This window comes from Pelophylax lessonae (assembly GCF_965119305.1).
Source record: "Pelophylax lessonae genome assembly, chromosome: 8".
NCBI lineage: Eukaryota > Metazoa > Chordata > Amphibia > Anura > Ranidae > Pelophylax > Pelophylax lessonae.
Window position 1 is genome coordinate 245,687,409 of NC_138775.1, and position 21,331 is coordinate 245,708,739.

Sequence of the window (21,331 nt, forward strand, 5' to 3'; positions counted from 1 at the left end):
GGAAGAGCTGGCGGGCCTCTCGATGACTTCAGGAAGAACATGGCGGTTTGGGACAGTGCGGTGGCAGTCCATGAGAGGATCTCAGTGGGACAACCCTGGATCCCCTGGATGGGTGAGTATCTGAAATGCAAATGCCACCTCCCAGTAAGCAGGGTTAAAATGAAAAATAAAAAACAGGGGGCGAGGGTGGAGATCCGCTTTAAGGGTGTTATAGGTAATACATCATGCTGCATGACAACAAAATGCTCAAAAGATAAAATAAACTGCTGGGAGCATCTGACAAAAATTGTAATATCAGTTTAGGATTCAACCATTGAATAGGTGACCGCTGTTTATATATATATATATATATATATATATATATATAAATAACACATATTTCAAGAAGATAGTATATGCATATGCATAATACAACTTTCAGGTTTATTATGAGGTGAAAATAAACATTTGTTTCATTGCCACACTGTAGGATCTTCATTCAAATGCAAGCATTACTGATTCATCAAGGTCTTGTATGAAGAAAATGTGCATATTTATGTGCTTAACGGTAGGAATTAATGCACCTGCTTCTGGCATAAATGGGTTATATTTTTCATTGTAAATTGGACTGTCTTAATAAATAATGTGTATTTTCCCCTGCCTTGTTTCTTTTGATGTGCATTTTTCCAATCAGATAATATTTATCTGGAAAATTGCTCAAACGTAGATACATGGGAGAATCCATTTTGTTTGATGGGAACCTTTATATAAGCTTTAAAGGTTAATAAAATATTAGCTTGGGAATCTGGTTTATTTGTATGCATACCTTCCAATTGTCTTGGTTTGGCCAGGACTGACTTTGAATGTGGACCCACAAGGAGTTTTCTTGTAAGAAATAAATTGGTTTCAGTTCATTGCTGGAACAGATAATGAGATAAAAAAGATATCTATACAAAATGGATAGTTCTGGTAAAGTTATTCTTACATGGAGAGCTACAGTTTTGTAGATCTTTTTAAAGCATCCATTGCCGAGTGGTTATTAAAATAATGAAAAATACAGAGCTGTCCCCAGAGAAAGTTCTCTAGCCTACTAGATGGTGATTTGGTTCATTCAACCGTGAAGTGGCAGACATCTTGTAAAGGTACTGCAGGGAACAGCGCTGATGAGGAGGTGTGTACTGCAGCCTAAGCGCCATATACTTTTTAATCAGCTTTTAGGAAAAAAAGAAAAATAGCTTGGATTGGGCTCTAAATAAAGCCTGGGTCTTATTGCAGTATGATAAATTGGCCCACATATTATAGAGCAGGCACTTCCAGGTGTCTGCACCCCTGTTTAGTTTAGTTCTAGACCTTCTGAGTGTAGCATCCCTCGGACACCTCAAAAGCAGGGTAGCACCTTCACAAGCAGGGGTGGGCTAGCATTTCACCACATGAATAAAATTGGGGAAAAGAGAAAGAATATTGGCCACCAGTCACTTTTGTCTTGTTAAAATTTTATTGTGAAACGGTTAAGGAGGTGAGGGTTAGCGATCTCGATACCCTAGCGGATCACGTTTAGACTCCCCAGATCTAGCTTAATGTCCAGATCCAGATCAATGTCCAGCTTCACAGTGTCAGAACCTTTAAGCTTACCCTGCGTCCTCCAAGTGAACCACCAGGCCCTTCTGGGAGACCAGCCTTCCTCCTGGCTCTCTCCAATAATGGACCTCTCCTGGGTCTCCTCCTTGGCACAGCTTCTTCCAGACCAGGTAGGACAGCTTCAGGACCACTTCAGCACACGTTGGGCCTCAAAAACAGGTTTTTGGGCCTAACAGCAGAGCTCCATCCAGTAGCACCTCCCTAGTCCTCAGCCCAGGGGAAAAGAGCAAGCACATGGCCTGTCCCCAATATTTGTATCCTTCCCAGCATTCACCAGTGTCCTAAACCTCCCACTGGATTGGCTGAAGAAAATATACATTTTGATAAGTTAGTTTTGTTTGTGAAATCTAATACTATGACCAGTGATAGCAGTGAACTCTACAGACAATAGTGAGAATCACAAGCCAACTTAAGCTTAGGAAAAAAAACAAATGAAAAAACTGTACAATCAGTCTGTGCTAACTACAGCAAAAAAAGAAGTTGACATAGTAGCTACAGGTACATTATAATTACTGACACATTATACAGGTTTGGTCAGTGACTCAACTGGGTTATTGAGCTACAGGGTCGGAGTATTTCATATTTGTCAGTAATTAAAAGGACAAACTGGCAGCCTTGACATGCGTCTGAACTTTGAATTAAACAGTGACAGTCATTGATCATTGTGTTGATGATTATGGTCTCATTCATTTCAGTAGGTCTCCTTAATGGAACTATGAAATCAGTCTCAAGTCAGCTTTCTTTTAATTAGTGCCCATTTCCCCTCAGATAGAATTTCAGAATTTCCCCTCAGTCATGAGCATCTGGGTGTATATTTTTTTTGAAAGTATAATAGTCATATTTGAAAATGAACCCTCAAAGACGTGCACAGTTTGTGGGAAGCCAATGGTCCTCAACCAGTTGTTTCTCTCTAGCAATTTATGGCCTGCGATGGCTAAAACCTAGAAAGATATGTAAAAGAGAATTAGGGGCCTTTCAGATCTGTCCACTCTGGTGTGTCATAGCGCATATTATGTCATAGCGCACATTATGTCACTTAATAACTGCATTATGTCAGGGGTTGCTATTAAAAATAAATATGTAACGTGCATTGACATAATGTGCATTAGCATGCATTATTGCAATGCACCACACTGAAAGGGCTTAAAGGGGCCCTAACAGGCAGCATGGAATACTTGCATCTGTGACATTGTTTGCTTTTATCAAACTGTATATGGCCAGCCTCAGATATATAAATATACATAGACTTGTTTCTGGTAAAGACAATATGTAATGGTTTTGCATATATTTTTTTTATTATGGACAGGGCAAAAAATAAAAAATTATATTAAAAAATATATTTTTTAGCCAGGTAAATAGGAAATACTCAATTATATTATAATTTTTTTTTTCGTATTCTCCTTTTCAGCCACCAAATTAAGGTTTGGACTCCTTTTCAAAATGTTTTCCCCTTTTCCGTTGCTCCTTTGTTTTAAAAGGCTTGCTGTTTACAATGCTCAGTAGCTCAAGCTGAGATACACAGTGGGGGAGATTTACTAAAAACCAAAGCTGCAAAATCTGGTGCAGCTGAAGTTAGAAGCTGATTGGTGGTTACTTTGCACATTTGCACCAGATTCTGTATGCACTCATTTTAGTAAATCTCCCCCAGTGGGGTTAATTTACTGGAGATAACACAATCTAGTGCAGCTGTACATAGCAAACAGATTCTAACTTCAGCTTGTTCAATGAAGCTTTAAAAAAAGCACTCTCCAGTTTTAGCAAAGCACTCTTCAGTTATAGTAAATCAACCTCAGTGATTCAGAGGAGTGAATTATTCCACATAAGTCTTAAAAATCAAACCCAAACATTAATGGTTTCTTTATAAAGGAACTTTTTAACCCATTTGTTTCTTCTACTTCTTTTACAGCAACAGCGAAGACTTGATCTTCTGACTATTACCAACCCCGGTGAGTACCTAAACAATATACTCCTCGCCTGCGACCAATGAACAATTCCTTGGATTGCCACTGATCAATAAGGCTGGCTGAAAATTCGGTATTTTCTGTACTTTACTAAAAGTAAAATGAAAAATGAAAATATAACTTGCAAAATAGTAAAAATCTTACAATTGTGCATTTTGACTACTATGCAATTCAGGAAAAAAGGTTCTGTAAAACGTTTCCATTAATAACTATAGCCATATGTAATGTTCTGTGGACTCTTATATATAAGCGAATATGCCAGCATAATAATGTATATAATAAATACTACAAGCAAATTCCTTTAATGTAGTGCTATTAAATGATAATGGATGGAGGGTTACCAAAATTGTAATTTGTCAGCATCATTTCTGTCCAGCCATAAGCAGGATCTCCTGGCTTGCAGCAATGTCTTCCACTGTCCCCAAATCCTTTAGAGTTCCAAGTGATCAAACCAACGATTCATCATTTTGTCAATGCACCGGATCTTACCAAATTGTAAACATTTCAGAAGACCACTATAACACTTCTGTTGACTTCTAAAGATGTTTGTTTGTTCAGCTGAATAGTTGCTTGGTGAATTCTGTTCTTTGTTGTAGTTCAGTCTAAGTTTATAATTTGATACAAAAATTAGAAATGATCATTTAGCATGACCACAGAATGTACAACTGCTATGTGGCCCAGAAGCACAGTGGGGCCAGAGCTTTTATGCGATATGGTGATTTATGATGGTAAGTATGATCTAAAATAAATGAGTATAGTTTGGGAACCTGTATATGGTCATTATGAAAGTGAGTAATATTATCCTCTGAGAAATTGCTTGAGAGACAAGACGTAACTCAATGGATTTGATATTGGGCACCATAACACATAGTGGTAGCCCTGCCAATATCTATGGAGGATATATAGCAAAATGGGTATATCTGTGTGTCAGTGCTTAAGACTACATGCAGCTAAATTGTTTTACAGGTGGTAAGAAGACAATATTGACACTACCTGTTTTAACCCCAAAAAAGCAACACCAACGCATGCAGGGGCATCCCCATTCGCTTCCTCATTCTGCATGGCATCTCCATACTCCCTGTCTTCCATTCTCTGAACGCGACAGAGGGGATCATTTAAAAAAAAAATAATTCTATCATAATTATTTTCAACTTACCAACATACGGAATTATTACCATACTCCCCTCCCTTATCTCAGCCCAACCTATCACATACATTTGAATACTTCTCTACTCCTCTTCCCTCATGCCACTGGGACACTCTTCCTGGGAGTTTTAACTTTGCACCCCATACCACTGATATGAGATTACCACTAGGGATGATCGAACGGTTCGGGTCGACCATCGGTTCGGCCCGAACATTGGGTGTTCGAGGTTCGGCCGAATTTAGAACTTTTTGCCCAAAAAGTTTGGAATTCGGCAACCAGAACCGACCAAAATGCAATGGTTCAGGAAATGGGCTTTAAAAGCCCGTGATTGGACCAGAACCATTAGCAAAAGCCAATTGAGGGGGCAAGAGAATGCTAGGAATGTGATTGGAGTGACTAGGGGGTCCACAGGCCAATCATTAGTGAATACGCCCCCCCAGTATATAAGATAGCCCCCGCCATATTCCTAGCATTGTTATACAGGACATGGAAGAGAATGGAAGCAGTTCTGTTAATTTTACTTTAAAAGTGTCATTTAGCATTTATTAGTGTGAGGAAAGGGATATCTAGTGTAGTTAGAGTGCTCTTTTACACTTTAGTTAGCTTTAATTTATTCAGTTTCTGTAGGGAAAGTGTGAAGTGTCAGGGTGACCGTAATGTAGTGTAGGGTGAACTGACAGTGACTGCTATGGCAGGGTGACCAAACCCTTCCATAGCAGGGTGACCGCTATAGAGAAAAGCTAGTTTCTCTGAAGTCACTTTCTCTGCAGGGATATGGCTTCGCCGCCGCCAGCATTTTTGGCTGCAGGCGTTGCTAGTGCTTTTTTGAGGACATGTTTGGAGTCAGACATGACATCTGAACATGTGTATAGGGGGTATATATACACACCCATGTCTGTATATATACACCTAGACATATATAGATGTGAAAGGAGCAGAAAAAAAACTACTTGCGCTAATGAAATAATTAACACCAATATATTTCTGCTCCTATCACACCTATATATGTCTATGTGTGTATATATACCCGTATACACAAGTTCAGATGTTTAGCCTGCCTCCAAAAACCCCCAAAAAATGCCTGCAACAACACACCTGGGCGGTTTTTTTTTTTTGACGCTAGCGTTTTTTTGGGCATTTTTTTGGGTTCTTTGGAGTCAGGAAAAACATCTGAACTTGTGTATAGTGGTATATATACCACTATACACAAGTTCATATGTTTTGCCTGCCTCCAAAGAACCCAAAAAAATGCCCAAAAAAAAAAGCTAGCGTCAAAAAAAAAAACCCATACATATAAGATTTACACTAATATGGTTATGCTCCTATAACACCTATATATATGTCTAAGTGTAAAATACATATAAGTATGTGTGTGTACACAAGTTCAGATGTTTTGCCTGCCTCCAAAAACCCCCAAAAAATGCCTGCAACAACACACCTGGGCGTTTTTTTTGACGCTATACACAAGTTCAGATGTTTTTCCTGACTCCAAAGAACCCAAAAAATGCCCAAAAAAATGCTTGCTACTAAACCGGCAAGGTGTGAAAGGAGCGAAGCCAACTACCTGTGTTCTGGACAAAATATAAACAATCTTTTTTTTTATGGTTCTGGACATGCTACAGAGCTGAAACTTCACAGGTACACTTTTTAGACCCCCCAGATACTAAATCCAAAGATTTTTTTTTTTTTTTTAATTTGTTTTTTTTTATTTTTTTTTTCAATAATTGCTTCTCTATCAAAAATATATCAAAAATGAAAATTTTTAAGAACTTTTTTTGTGTGATTTTGTGTCTGGGGGGTCTAAAAGTGTACCTGTGAAGTTTCAGCTCTGTAGCATGTCCAAAACCATAAAAAAAAAGATCATTTGTATTAGTGCAATTATAGATCTGGAATATGGCTTCGCTTCATTCACACCTTGCCGGTTTAGTAGCAGGCGTTTTTTGGGCATTTTTTGGGGTTCTTTGGAGGCAGGCAAAACGTCTGAACTTGTGTATAGTGGTATATATACCCGTATACACAAGTTCAGATGTTTTTCCTGCCTCAAAAGAACCCAAAAAAATGCCCGAAAAACACCTGCTATTAAACCGGCAATGTGTGAAAAGCGAGAAGCCAACTGCCTGTGTTCTAACTTCTAAGTGACAAAATACAAACGATCTCTTTTTTTCTGGTTCTGGACATGCTACAGAGCTGAACCTTCACATGTACACCTTTTAGACCCCCCAGATACTAAATCCAAAGTCAAAATCAAAAAATCTCTTTTTTTTTTTTTTTTTCAATAATTGGCTTTTTTATCAAAAATGACAATTTTTAAGAACTTTTTTTTGTGTGATTAATAGTCCCTGGGGCATGACCCAGAACCCTAGGCACTTTTTAGGCTTTAAAATTGTGTTTTTTGATTACCGAAGTTCGGGTCCATTGATTTCAATGGGGTTCTGAAATCCGGGCCGAACTTTCGGGTAGTTCGGATGTTCTGGCCGAACCGAACTTTTCAAAAGTTCGATCATCCCTAATTACCACATTAGGTTCAATATTTACAATACAATAGGTCTCTCTCTTTCTAGTCTCTCAGTGGTGTTCGGTCAACAAAAGTCACGATCTGGTAACCCCCTTCATGTAATTCTTTCACAACCACTGAGCCCACACAAAATATCCTCATCCCCATCACAAACATGTCTACCCCCTTTTCATATGCCACACATATTCTCCAAATTCTCATTTTTAAATCCACATAAGTCTCTGACCTGTTTTTTTTATCTTTGTGCAAGTGCATTAATTCTTCCATTAATCATAAATCTACTTTTATGATCCATTTTTTCTTAGTGGGAATATCCTGTGAACACCAATATTTTGGAATAAGTCATTTAGCTGCATTTAATAAATAAGGTATTTCTACTGATCTCCTTGGTGCTAAATCCCTTACAGCTATGTGATTGTCTGCAAGTGGTTATACCGGGGTTATAGCTGCAGCTGTCAGCCATAAATCCAGTATTGTTTTTTAGAGCCAGCAATGCTCTACAAAGTAAAAGCAATATTAGTGACTAATTAGCCGCTAGAATGCTTTTACAGGCGGAGGAAGTGGGCCCTCCTGTCCTGGCGGGGAGCCTGGCATCTAATCTGGTGGTTGCGCCAGCTTACAATAGAGGTGTCTGGAGATCGGATCATCTCTGATCTAGGAGATCGGAAGCGACAAGCATTTTTGACACTTGGGCATGTAAGCATTGCCATTTTTTATTGGAAAATATTACTGATCTTCTATATTGTGCTACTGAGGTGTCTGTGCTATGCAATAGGCCTGGCTTCATAGATATGCACATTCCTGTTATTTTATAAACATCCACTTGATGCTAAATCAAGTACAGGTATGTGATTGAGTGCAAGTGGCTATACTGAGGTTATAGCTGCAGCTGTCAGCCATAAATCCAGTATTTTTTTTTAGAGACGGCAATGCTCTACAAAGTAAAAGCAATATTAGCAATTAATTAGCCGCTAGATTGCTTTTACAAGTAGAGGAGGGGAGCCCCCTCCCTCTGCCCTCTGGGGGCTCTCCTGTCCTGGTGGGGAGCCTGACATCTAATCCGGCAGTTGCACCAGCTTACAATAGAGGTGACCGGAGACTGGATCATCTCCGATCTAGGAGACCGGAAGTAACGAGCATTTTTGTCACTTGGGGCACGTAAACATTGCCATTTTTATTGGAAAGCATGAGATCAATGTTTTGTTTTTTTATCTCATGCTTTCAAGGGTAGAGGAGATCTCCATCACAATTTTTGTGATAGAAATAAAAGTGCTAAAAAAAAAAAAAAAAAAAAGAAAAAAGAAATGAATGGGGCAGTGTAAAAATAGCAATTTTTTAAAGTGGGACATGTTAGATATTTATTTACTTGACGTAACAACATATTTTATGTTTTGCCAGAAAATTGGGTTATGTATTGTTTTTTCTTGCAATACAATTCATTAAAGTGTATTTTTTCCCAAAAAATTGCATTTGAAAAACAGCTGCAGAAATACCGTGTGACATAAAAAATTGCAACGACCACCATTTTATTCTCTAGGGCCTGTGTTAAAAACGATATAATGTTTGAGGGCTCTAAGTAACTTTCTAGCAAAAAATACAAATTTTTACATGTACACAAAACGTTTCAAAATAGGCCTGGATATTATCGACTATATTTTTCCCAAAAAAATCAGTGTTTTAGGACAACGCCACCATATATATGCAAATGTTAGTTGGGACCTGCACCCTCTCCAACAGAGAATGATATTTCTGGTTGGATCTTATGCTCTCTTATTGGAGTAATATACCACCTAGCCAGCAATTTCAATTTATTTCAATAGCTGTAAGATCCACTGATTAGGTATGTGTCAAATTCAGTATTTTTATTCTCTGTCTTTCCTCCAGTTTACCTAAATATAGTGGCATGTTAGGTCTGCTTTTGTTTATAGGTATACCATAGATTTGACAGATACCATGGGTTGGAGCAAGTAAATCAGTACCTCTAGTGGAAGCAAGTTACTCACTGCCCACAGTGGTTTGGGTAACAAGGATATAAAATAGCAAAGCTGCCCATATCTCCACTCATCTAACCACATATCACCCCACTGTTTACATAGTTTTTGCAATGTGCAAACCCTTGTTCCATTCATTACATCTCTTAGTCTCAATGTATCGCCTTCCGCTCAGTGGAAGAATGCAATCTCTTCTTCCTTTCCTGGAACAAAATAATTAGTGTCTGTGAGGGATAATAATGGCGAGTTATGCTCCCAGTGAATTTATTTGTGTATTATGTACCACACCTTAAATACATTTCCCATCAGCGAATCAGCATCTTTATGGAGACTACAAAAACCATGTGGTATCCAAGCCAATTTTTCTAGTGGGGGTCTTACTCTGAAATTTTCCTAGCCCAGCTTCTATGCTGCATATTTTGGGTGCAGTCAATTGTGCAGGATAATAATATTGCCTGGTAGTATCTTTTGAAATCTGGCCCTGTAAGGCCTCCTTCTTGTTTTGCTTTAAAGTGGAAGTAAACCCTCCTATCGTTTTCAGCCAAGGAAGCTGCCATCTTGCCATTTGTTCGATCTTCAAATGCCATGATGCTGCACATGGGATCAGTTATGACGCCAGCCATTGGATGGTTTAACACTTTGGTTGAGAGCACAACCAATGTGATAGTTACATTCCCGCAATGTGCCGGAAATTTAACTGTTTTTTTAAACTGTTAAATCGATGGGTTTACTTCCACTTTAGAGAGTACTGGATTTACAGTACCAATCTGGCCTTTGAATATACTGCTCATTAAAAAGACTTATCTAGTGTTTCTATATCATCACAATGATACACTTATGCCAAATTGCATGAATATGCCTGTGGGGGGGGGGGGGGGCTCTGTCCCAGGAAGAGTTAACTAATTTTAATATTTTAGACAAGTTTGTCAGTGCATAAGGCTACATATGGACATACAGCTAAATTGCAGCACCAGATTGCTTTTCAGAGGAGGAGTTTTACTGATGGTAAGGTAGGCAATATGGCGCCTCCTTACTGCCTGTTTTAACCCTGTAAATGCCACACCAATTAGTGCAGGGGCACCTCCATTTACTTCCCCATTCTGCAACATGTCCACATTCTGCCCACCGAATGGGAGAGAGGGGATCATTTTTGTCACTGCACAAAGCAAAACATTGCAATCATGACATAGGAACAATCCCGACTGCTGCAATTCTGTAGTGTGACATGGTTGTGTTTTTGATACTACTAAGTTTTGTCTCACCCCTGCTTTCAGCCAGCAGGGATGAGTCATTGGTTGCTAAGAATCCAGCACCTGCTGGTGAACTAACGACCAGTGACTCATCTCTGTTGTCATCTGGGGGATTCCAGGTGACAACAGAATGTAAACAAATGAGCCTATCAGCGAGGGCGCCCCCCCCCCACAATCCATACTAGACCCTTCAATTCTGATATGGACAGACCCTTGTCCATAAATGGTTAAGGATGTCACCGGATGCTCCTCACCCCCTTTGTTTATTTAGGTGGGGGCATAGCTGTCATTTGGCGGTGGCAAGTGTTGGGTGAGGTCAAGCGTCATCAGATGGCAAGCTTTTTTTACTGCGAGTCAGCAGCTTTCGTTCATCGTGATTGACATGGACTTATATTGCTAGACAATGTGGTTGACGATGAATCCACAGCAGAGGACAATTTTTTTTCTAATGAAATGTTTTTATTGACATTTTTTTGCCAAATGAGTAGGGGTACTATTAGGTTTAGGCAAAAAATAATGTTAAAAAAAATTTTCAGAAAATATTTCATGGGAATATTTCACAATTATTTTTATTAGCCAGCAGATGACGCTCCAGACTCCTTTATTTATGAAACTAAAATATATCCAAATCCCAAAAACAATAATGAAATATATTGCAGGTTACCACTCCCTAAAGTGGTTGTAAACTTAAATCTTTTACTTGTACCTATTGGTAAGCCTATAATAAATATTAAAGATATCACATAAATAAATATGTGATAAGATAATTGATAAATAAAGTCGCCAAAGTGTTAATAAATGTGATATTCACAAATATTAATGATATTAAAAAAAAACAATACAATGGGCAAAAAACAGTCCCATAAAGTGCAAAAAGGTGCTGATGATACTGCAAACAAAAAAGTTCTGAAGTGCTGTGGTGTTCCAAGGTGTCTCTGAACCCCTTCAAGAACCTCACTCTCCAGAAATGATAAACTCTCCAACCAAGGTAAAAAAAGACTTGAAACAGATGTAAATTTACTTTGGGACTGCAGGACTGATAACCCCTTCATTATAGATCAAATTCCTCCAAGCTGCTGGCAGTTATTGCTCAAAGGAAATAAATGACTCGCATGGTAAAGCCAGTAGGTTTAAACATTTATTATCCAAGAAGAAATCTACTTACAAAGATTATAGCAATAAGCTGCATATATGAGATCAATATTGCCGTCTCACAATGGTAAGTTCCGGTAACACTGCGAGCTGCGTTCCACAGTCCACGGTCTCCAGGAAGTGACCTCAGTGGCTCACGCACCGGAAATACGTTGGCGCGTTTCGCCCTCCCACTTGGGTGTTATCACAGACGGTCTGTGATAACAGAGTCGTGTTCCATAGACTTTAATAGAGTTTGCATTTAGAACTTTTTTCCTGTTCGAGATGTTCTGGTGCGAACCGAACACGGGGGTGTTCGGCCCATCCCTAAATCATAGTAAACCTATTTAGCCTCCTGACAACTGCTCACAGTAAATATACTGTGGGGGGGGGGGGGTAAGGTGCAGGCTTGGCAACGTACATGTACATTGCCAGCTTGCTTCCTGGTTTGGGATGCCACCCTGTGCTGTGATTGGACAAAGCATGAGTTTGGCAGCAGATTTAGGCCAATGGCCAATGATTTTGGCTGAAACCTGCTGATCAGCTGTGTCCCTTTACAAACGCACATAACTCTTTATGCATCTATAGGTGCGTAAATTTCAGTATATATATATAGATATATATATATATATATCTCATCTTTTGTAGACTCTATAACTTTCACACAAACAAATTTATATACACTTATTGGGACTTTTTTTTTTTACCAAAGACATGTAGCAGAATAAATTTTGGTCTAAATTTATTAAGACATCTGATTTTATTGGATATGTTTTTTTAATGGAATATCGGGCACCAAAAGAAAGCTTTATTTCTGTGAAAAAAATTATATACATTTTATTTGCATACAGTGTTGCATGACCGAGCAATTGCCAAGTAGCATGGTGCTGAATTGTAAAAAATGATCTGGCCGTGAAGGGAATAAAACCTTTTTGGAGGTCAAATGGTTAAAGTTTTATTTAAAACATAATTCTAATTTAGGAAATATTTAAGGGCTGATAAACAATCTGAAACTTTAGCAAGGGGTCAGTGAGCTGAAGAGTTTGAGGGCCTCTGATCTGGAAGCTGGATATATATAGTATATAGTTTATAAGATGTGCATACCATGAAAGAAATTAGCATTTTTGTTTTATTAATAATAACATACGTTGTAACTGGTGGTAATTCCCCTTTAAAGGCAAAGCACAACGTTGCCCAGAATCAACTGTGCATTAGCAGTCTACGTTACTTTTGACAGATGTTCCACCCCTTGGCAATAGAGAGGCATTTTGTTCCTTTTAGCCACATTCAGTATTAAGTAATCAAGTTAATGTATGCCGAACGCTTTCCAAGCAATAAAACTAATGATGACATTCAGCTATTAGTGACAAACGTCCCCATGATCAGATGTTTGTAGGCACAAAAAATATATATTTTTCTTTAAATGTCCTGTTACTGCCATAAAATGTGGAAAATTTAGAACGTGGACATGCATAATCCTCCCTGGGTATATTCATAATTTTCAATATGATAATGATGTCTGAGGTTTTTCTCGAGAATTTATCAGAGTTCATAGCAGTTGCAAGAATCAGTAAAGGTTTTTTCCTGCTTTATTATTCAATTCAGCCTACATTAAAGGGCAACAAGTGAAATCAGTGACATGCAAATGCTATTCAGGAATCATTTGCCTGTGAGCATATTTTTATAACGTCAGTTGTTGTGCATGGGATGATTGGAATTTAAAGCAAATTCTGTTAGCAATTTCAGATGTAAATTTCCCTCCTAAGTGCAGGCGCAATAAGTTGTGGCTATCAGCTTTATTAGCTAAAGAAATAAGCCAAATGGCGCTCATAAAACCCTGCTTGGACTTTGTTACCTAGGGCTTGACTTCCCTGACATCAGAGTCTATCTATTCCTACCCGCCGACACCTATCCAACGAGACAGTAGGTAGGTAAATAACATACCATTGTTGCAATTTTAGTTTTGTATTTTTTTTTGTATGTAGTAATGTAATCCTGATAAAGGGGGCCCTTCCAAACCCCTGAAACCCAGTGCCTTACAACTTACACATCGAAACATAGAAAAGTGACGGCAGAAAAAGAACGAGTAGTCCATCGAGTCTGTCCATTTCTTTTTTTTTTTGTTCTTTTTTTGTTAACATTTTTGTCTGACTATAGATCTTTGTTTATCCCAAGCATGTGCGGCAGAGCGTTGCCCTGCCAGATTCTAGAAGAAGGTTGTGACACAGAGTTCTTAGCCATATGGGTTGAGGGGCTCCAGAGAGCTTGTGTCATGAACAGGAAACTGGCTTTTCAATTCCTCAGTGTTTTCTAAAGTCTGCTGTGGAACCTGGAGCTTGGAGATTTCATAGCAATCCGGGTGGGATGAAATCTCCAATCAATCCTGGGACCAGATCTTGCGAACAGCCAGCACACTGATTGTGCAGGTGAGTCTGGGCCTTTTAGTAGAGACAGGACCAGGGTTCTGGACTCCACCCTCTCGAGGAGTGCTGGTATGCAAGGGAGTAGTGTGCATGTCTGCACGGTGCAGTCTAAAGCCCCGTACACACGTACCGATCGTTGGCCAAACGATCGGCCGTCTTTTGTCCAGGGCTGTCTTGTCGGTTGAAAACTGCAAAAGACTGCACATGAATTTTGTCGGCCAACAGCAGCCGACTGCAGAAGTGATGTCATGTGATGGTTAACTTTCCGTGTGTTTTGTCTTTTCTGAGCATGCCCAGTCTTGCAAATCTGCTGTCTGTCGGCCGAATTCTGTACTGACTGGCGAACAATCGGCCGTTCTGGTGTTGGCCTACAAAAATTTTAAAGCATGCACATCAGATTATTTTCGGCCGAAAGTGCGCTGTCGGCTGTCGGAAGCATCATACTAACAAGCCTACAATCGGCCGATCGGTCGGAATAGAAACCTGTGGGCTGCCGCAGCAAGGAAGCTGTAAAAGAGAATGTCAGCAGGGGTACAGAGTGGGTACCAAACAGGGGCACTGTTACAGGGTCAAGAGAATCGAGGTCAAATCCTGAGCCGCAGTCCTGACCAGAGAGCCAGGTGGCTTGGTAGTATTTGTTTATTATTTCTTTTTTGCAGTGTAAAAATGAAATCCCTGCGTGGGAATCCTGGATGGACTATGTTTTTTTTTCTTTTTCTTTAATAAAAGGGGGTCAACAAGCCCTTGAATGGCACAACTGGCATGGCTTTACATTAAGCTAAATTACCCCTAAATATTACACATGTTTGAAGCCATTTAGGGTCCTTTCACACGGCCGCGCCGTGTGTCCGCAAATCATCCTATTTTTTTGCGGATGATTTGCGGACATCAATGTAAGTGAATGGCACTGCGGATATCAGCGGAATACCATCCGCTGACATCCGATTTTCCTCCTTTCAGTTCTGTTCCGTTTTTACGAATGGAACAGAACCCCATTTTTTCATCCGTGTAAAAAACGGAAAGGAAGGAAAATCGGATGTCAGCGGTGTCATCCGCTGACATCCGCAGTGCCATATACTTACATTATGTCCGCATATCATCCGCAAACGGATGGGATGATATGCGGGCACACGGAGCGGATGACACAAATGTCATCCGCTCCGTGAAAAAAAAAAAAAAAAGTCCCGCAGCGGACTTAAGCAGCGGAGCGGCCGTGTGAAAGGAGCCTTACTGTTGACTGTCTCACTACCTCTGCTGGTAGTTTATTCCAAGCATCAACTACCCTTTCATTAAAATAATACTTTCTAAGATGAGTTTTGAACTTTCCTCCAGTTAGTTTAAGGGCATGACCCCGTGTTCTTGATTTTGGTTTCATAATGAAAAAAACACCTTCCTGAACCTTATTTACCCCCTTGATGTATTTAAAGGTTTCAATCATGTCTCCCCTACCCCTTCTTTACTCCAGACTGTACATATTTCCTCAGTTCCTGAAGTCCACCTTGATATGTTTTATACCCCAAACCTTTCACCATTTTTGTTACCCATCTCTGGACTTATGAATATCTTTGTGTAAGTGAGGTCTCCAGAACTGGACACAGTATTCTAAATGAGGTCTCACTAAATAATTATATAGGGGAATCAGAAACTCCTTCCTCCTGCTGGTGACCCCTCTAGTGATGCATCCTAGAATTCTATTTGCTTTTCCCACTGCCTGTTCACAGTGTTTGCTCATTTTGCAATCACCAAAAAAAGTTACTCCCAAATTGATTTTCCTCTGTAGTGCTGGCTAACACTGTACACCCAATGTTGTACTCTATCGGGGGATTCTTTTTCCCTTGGTGCAATATTTTATACTGTAGATAATGAACTAAATCTTAACTTCAATACCTGCTTGGTGCCAGCTTTCATGAATACTGTATAAGTGATGACCTTTGAGTACAAGAGAGTTACCTCTGGAAAGCTTATTATACCATTCATACCCCATTGGGACATCCAACCACACTAGGTGACCCAGCACCCCCAAATCCAAATTATTAATTTCACTGGCAAGTAAGGGCCCTATCATTGCATAGGGGTATGGTGGGCTATCAGGGCGTATTTCTGAGGTCATGAAAGTCAAGCACATAGTAACAAAATTTCATAGGAGTGCACCAAGGAGTGTTGTGAAAAAAGATGTCCACACCATGAATCACCACTTTGAGATTCCAGCAAGGGTGTAAAATATGATGGTTTTATTAGCTACTGCAGACATGGCGGAGATGGGCATTTTGGTGAGGAAACATTTTCAATGGAACTCCTTACAGCTATATTAAGCTATCAACTTTAGGTGATTTTGAATTTTACCTAATGCTTATAGAACATGACATAAGCCTACTCTCATACACACATGTCTGTTGATAAAGGCTGGGAAGGTTAGTCAAGGCTTGGATCCCATCAAGTCTAGCTGCATTCTCTGTAAAGCAGAAAATTCACCCACAAACCAAATTAGTGATTGTGTAATTATCCTAAAGAAAATCTCACCTTGAAGTTTTTAGAAGTTTTTTATTTTTATTTTTTCAACTGTTATTCCTTCGGACAATCTTGCACTTGCAGAATTCTTTCTCCAGGTCACCTCGATGTTTCCATGCGCCTCGGCATGCCCCATTAATTGGATACTTGGGCATGAAAGTCCAGCGCTTGCCATTGAAAGCTGACATTTCTAACGAGATGACCTTTTCAGCACTCCGTAATGATTATCGTCTGGCTTTGTTTGGACACAATAACACATACTTCACACCACACAGAGAATATGGGCTTTGAAAACTATTCAAAATCCGGTTAGCCAAACGAGTAAATTGGGCGCAAACATTCATCAACCTGTTATTGTTCCGCTATCGATTTGAATGCTCTTTCATCTTTTCTGTTGCATTATGGAGTTCCAAATTAACTCTTATTCCTTATTCTTGTTTTCTCGGATGCTATTAAAAGGTCAAGCGCTTTCAGAAAGACAGATCTGCAGGATAAAGGCAGTATGATAACCGTCACCCTTGAAATAACCTTTAAGAGGACTATCCTTCTCATGACTGTCGTAATTGATGTGCTCATTAGACAACCAAGAGCTGCTTCTAAATATTTGGAAAAAGTGGCAACAGAGATTAAAAAGAACTGGAGGGAAAAAAAACTCTTCACACAAGCCAATAATAGTTATTGTATATCAGATTTTTTTTTTTTTGCTGCAGCTAGTCCTTGATGTAATCACTTCCTCCCATGCTGCTTAGTGGTTTTAGAATGTGGTTACATTTTTGGTGTAAATGGCTATTTCTATGAGGTCTATTTATAAATGTTTTCACCCAAGACATACACAACTTTTACATATGTTTATTAGATTTCATTGGAAAATGTGGTATTCCAGGGTGAAAGTTGTGTGACTATTGGATGAAAAAAAAAATATATATAAATAGACTCCTATTTGTTTGGTGCCTAGCTCCTGACATAGGTTTTCCAAAAATAAACACTTTGTTTGGTTAAAAATGTGTTAACAAATTTGTTATAAACATATTTGTGCAAAGGAGTAAAGACTAGAAGCCTCTTAACGTGTATGCCTAGCCAAAATCCTGAAATAAGTTCACAGACAGACATAAAATAATTTCCAGTTTGGGGTTTGGAGGACTGAGGGGTATTCTAGCCTTCCCTTACCCCAAAAAAGTTTTTTTATGTCTGTCTTTGGTGCTTTTGGTGATTTATCCTCACTTCTGCCTGGTAAAACTAGAAAAGTTTTACATAGACGTAAACTTTTAACAAGGCTGTGCAGGATAGAAAAGGTCACGAGGAGGGGTCTGTCGGGAAAAAAGTAGTGTGTGGCAAACTGGCCTTGAGAACATAGCTGGGTGCCAAAGTGAAAGGATATTCAAGAGTGGCATCTTAGGAGTCAGGCGTATTGCCTTCATGTGTTGGAGTAGTGAAGAGCTGTCTGCAGACAACATGCCAAGTTTCCCTACAGAAATTGCTTTACTTTAAAGTTTAAGAGATAATTTCCACTTGGAGCACCACTATGGCTTATCACTGGCAAAGTGTCACTGTCCTAAGCTCAGGGAATTGTGATGAGTTGTGTGACATTTACCTTACTTGCCAGTGTGGACCTGTGATAGTCAATTTTCAGAAGTACCACCAGAGGTGAATTTATTTATCCTGATCCATGGGTCAAGTGTCTTGTGATGCCCTCCTATACCTCAGTGACTGGAAAACCATAGTATTACACTAACAATATCAGACATCATAATACTGAGGTTTAGGTGGAAAGGCCGAAAAATAAAAAATAAACACTTAGCATCTCATTTATAATGGAGAGTTGAAATCACTATCTGCTCTATAATATACTCCATGGTACTAATACTAAGTTCAACCTGTCCATTCATAAAATTCGGGCCTACAATATGCAGTTTAAGGCATTCTTCTGGGTTCCCTTTGCTTGGTGCAGCAGAGAAAGTACCTTAAATGGAGAAGAACCAGACATTTGACTTTGACAGGTCACATAACCAGTCTCTTGTCCCAGATTTCCATTCAACATTATTCTTGTTAGAGTCCAAAGTCCAAAACCAGTGGAACGCAATGCAAATTTGTAAAGCTTATTGCTGTGCTTTATAAATGTGGGGATTGTTTTTTTTTTTTTCATAAACCTCCTATTATGACTAGAACCATTGGCTATAAGTGAAGAAAAGCTCCACTAGCAGTTCAACTCTAGTAGAACTGTAAGTATAAAGTGCAGTAGTCAAAAAAAAAACAGTACAGTACAGTATTCTACAAATTCATTATTGCTTAAATATCAACAAGGGCTCAGAAAGATTTCACTAGCACACATGGCAATAGTCTTATATTACACCTGAGAAGGTGTTGTTAACAATGTGAAGGGTGGGTGGCCCTATGGCACCAGAGGCAGCCCTGGTGCCCAATGCCATGGCCTATGTTGGGTATGCAGAAGTTTGGCCCTGAGTACCAGTACTATGCTGTCACAACTCATGTGTATATCGCTCACTCCAACAAATGTTAGCAAAGGCAGCACCCATATGGGAAAGTTGCTGGTTAATCATTTTCAGTGAACACTATTATTATTTTCTTACACTATTATCATGGATATACAGTATTTATATAGCACCAACAGTTTCACAAACAGTTTATAAAATTAGGGAAGGGGTACAGTTACAATACAATTCAAGACAAAAAATTTAGGAGGACCCTATTCATGACAGCTTACCATCTAAAAAGGAAGGGCAAATTAAACAAATGGCAGTAAAAGTAAATGTGTGGGGATACGTTGTTTGAGAAAGTAAATTTCAGCTGTTAGGAGTAGAGGCAGAATAGACTTCCCAGAGCAGATGAGTTCTCAAAATCGCCTAAAGTTTTACAGAGTAGAAAATAAACTGAGCCTGAACCTTTGAGAAAGCCCATTGGGCGCTACGTGTGAGGTGGGCAGTGACGTAATCACGCTGGGACTAGGTGGAGCTGTGTATGCAGAAGATTGTTTTGCGAAATGCCCGTTTTTTACTGCTGAAATGTGAGTGGACTTTTATATGGAAACAAATGCTTTTTATTAGCGATTTGCACTATGGTTCTTTCCTCCTCCTATATGATTGACACCACGCTGAGAGGTGCTGTGAGCCACGGAGTTGGAGTGTATGGCCAGTTGGAGCGGTGCCACCTATAACACTGCAAAGTACATATGGACCTCCTTTAATTAGTGAGGTCCATTCAAGCAGGTGAGAAGACACCCATAAGTGGGGTGAAGGGCTCTGTGGTGATCAGAGGCAATTACTGAAGAGTTTCTGCTGTATGGGACTGCACCCCTTTTTTTCATGGGCATTGAATCGTTTCTTGATGGATTGTATTTATATTTAAAAGAAAAGATGGACTCACAATTAATTAATTTATTATACATAGATTATTTTTACACTGTTTTCAGATATTTATTTACGCACTATAATTTAAATGTACTTTATTTAAGGAGAGCGCTGCACTTTTTTGTGACTATATAACTGTACAGGTTGAGATAGGGAGTTCTGGAGAATGGGAGAGGCTCTGGAGAAGTCTTTATACCTTCATCTTTAAATTTCATGCATATACACAAATTAGGTGATCACATCTTGATCCAGACCAAATTGATTGTATCAGTGGTATGTCTATTGTTGGTCTGTATCTGTTTAGGAGAGAATCTAGCTGATTATACAAGAAAGAAGAATCAGTTATCTGAGTTTTCCAATCCAGTCATTATTGTTCCCTTGAGAAGTGGGCTGCTCCGTGTAGAAAGGAGGGGTTAGATCTTCTGTCAGTTTTTAATTGCTGTCCCCATAGGGGAGATTTCCTTGTATTCACCCAGGATCAATCTTCACTGGGAATACAAACAGCAGAGAAGCTTAACCACTTTACCACCGGAGGATTTTGCTGTCTTACGTCTGGGCCACTTTTTGCGATTCGGCACTGTGCAACTTTAACTGGCAATTGCGCGGTCGTGCGACGCCATACCCAAATGAAATTGATGTCCTTTTTTTCCCACAAATAGAGCTTTCTTTTGGTTGTATTTGATCACCTGTGCGATTTTTACTTTTTGCGCTATAAACAAAAAAAGAGCGACAATTTTGAAAAAATAACAATATTTTTCACATTTTTTTATATGAAATTCCCCCCCCCCAAAAAAATGTAAAACTCAAAATTTTTTTAAATTTTTGGCCAATTTGTTTTCTGCTACCTATGTTTGGTAAAAAAAAATCGCAATAAGTTTATTTTGATGGTTTGCGCAAAAGTTATTGCGTTTGCTAACTAAGGGAAAGATTTATGTCATTTTTTGGTGTTTTTTTTTTAACGAGTAATGGCGGCGATCTGCGATTTTTTTTGCGGGACTGCGACATTGCGGCGGACAGATCGGACCCCTGACTGACATTTTTGACACTTTTGGGGGTACCAGTGACATTACTTCAGTAATCAGTGCTATAAATATGCACTGTTACTGTAAAAATGACACTGGCAGGGAAGGGGTTAATTTTTATTGGTGATCAAGGGGTTAATGTATGCCTGGTGCTTACTGACGTGTGTGGGGGGAGGGGACTATGTGACACAAGGACAGATCGAGGGTTCAGCTATGCTGAACCCTGCAATCTGACCCTGCCTGTCACTTAGGAGATCCGTCCGCGTGTGTTTACACAAGCAGGCGGATCTCCACACTTGATTACCCGGCAATCGGGGAAGAGCAGCGGCGATCGCCGCTGCTCCTCCCCTGACCCGACTCCCGCTGTGACTGAATACAGCGGGAGCGAGCCTCCAGCGGCG

At 39.5% G+C, this 21,331-nt stretch overlaps 1 protein-coding gene across 4 annotated transcripts in view; it reads left to right on the forward strand.

The window, feature by feature from the left end:
• The window catches only part of AGBL4 (AGBL carboxypeptidase 4), a 2,933,082-nt gene that overhangs the window by 1,694,103 nt on the left and 1,217,648 nt on the right, over window positions 1–21,331 (forward strand). For all 4 annotated transcript variants that reach the window (XM_082266214.1, XM_082266215.1, XM_082266217.1 and 1 more), the window contains exon 6: window positions 3,524–3,563. In XM_082266214.1, the coding sequence (XP_082122340.1) occupies window positions 3,524–3,563 (40 nt within the window). The remainder of the gene's footprint in view (window positions 1–3,523; window positions 3,564–21,331) is intronic.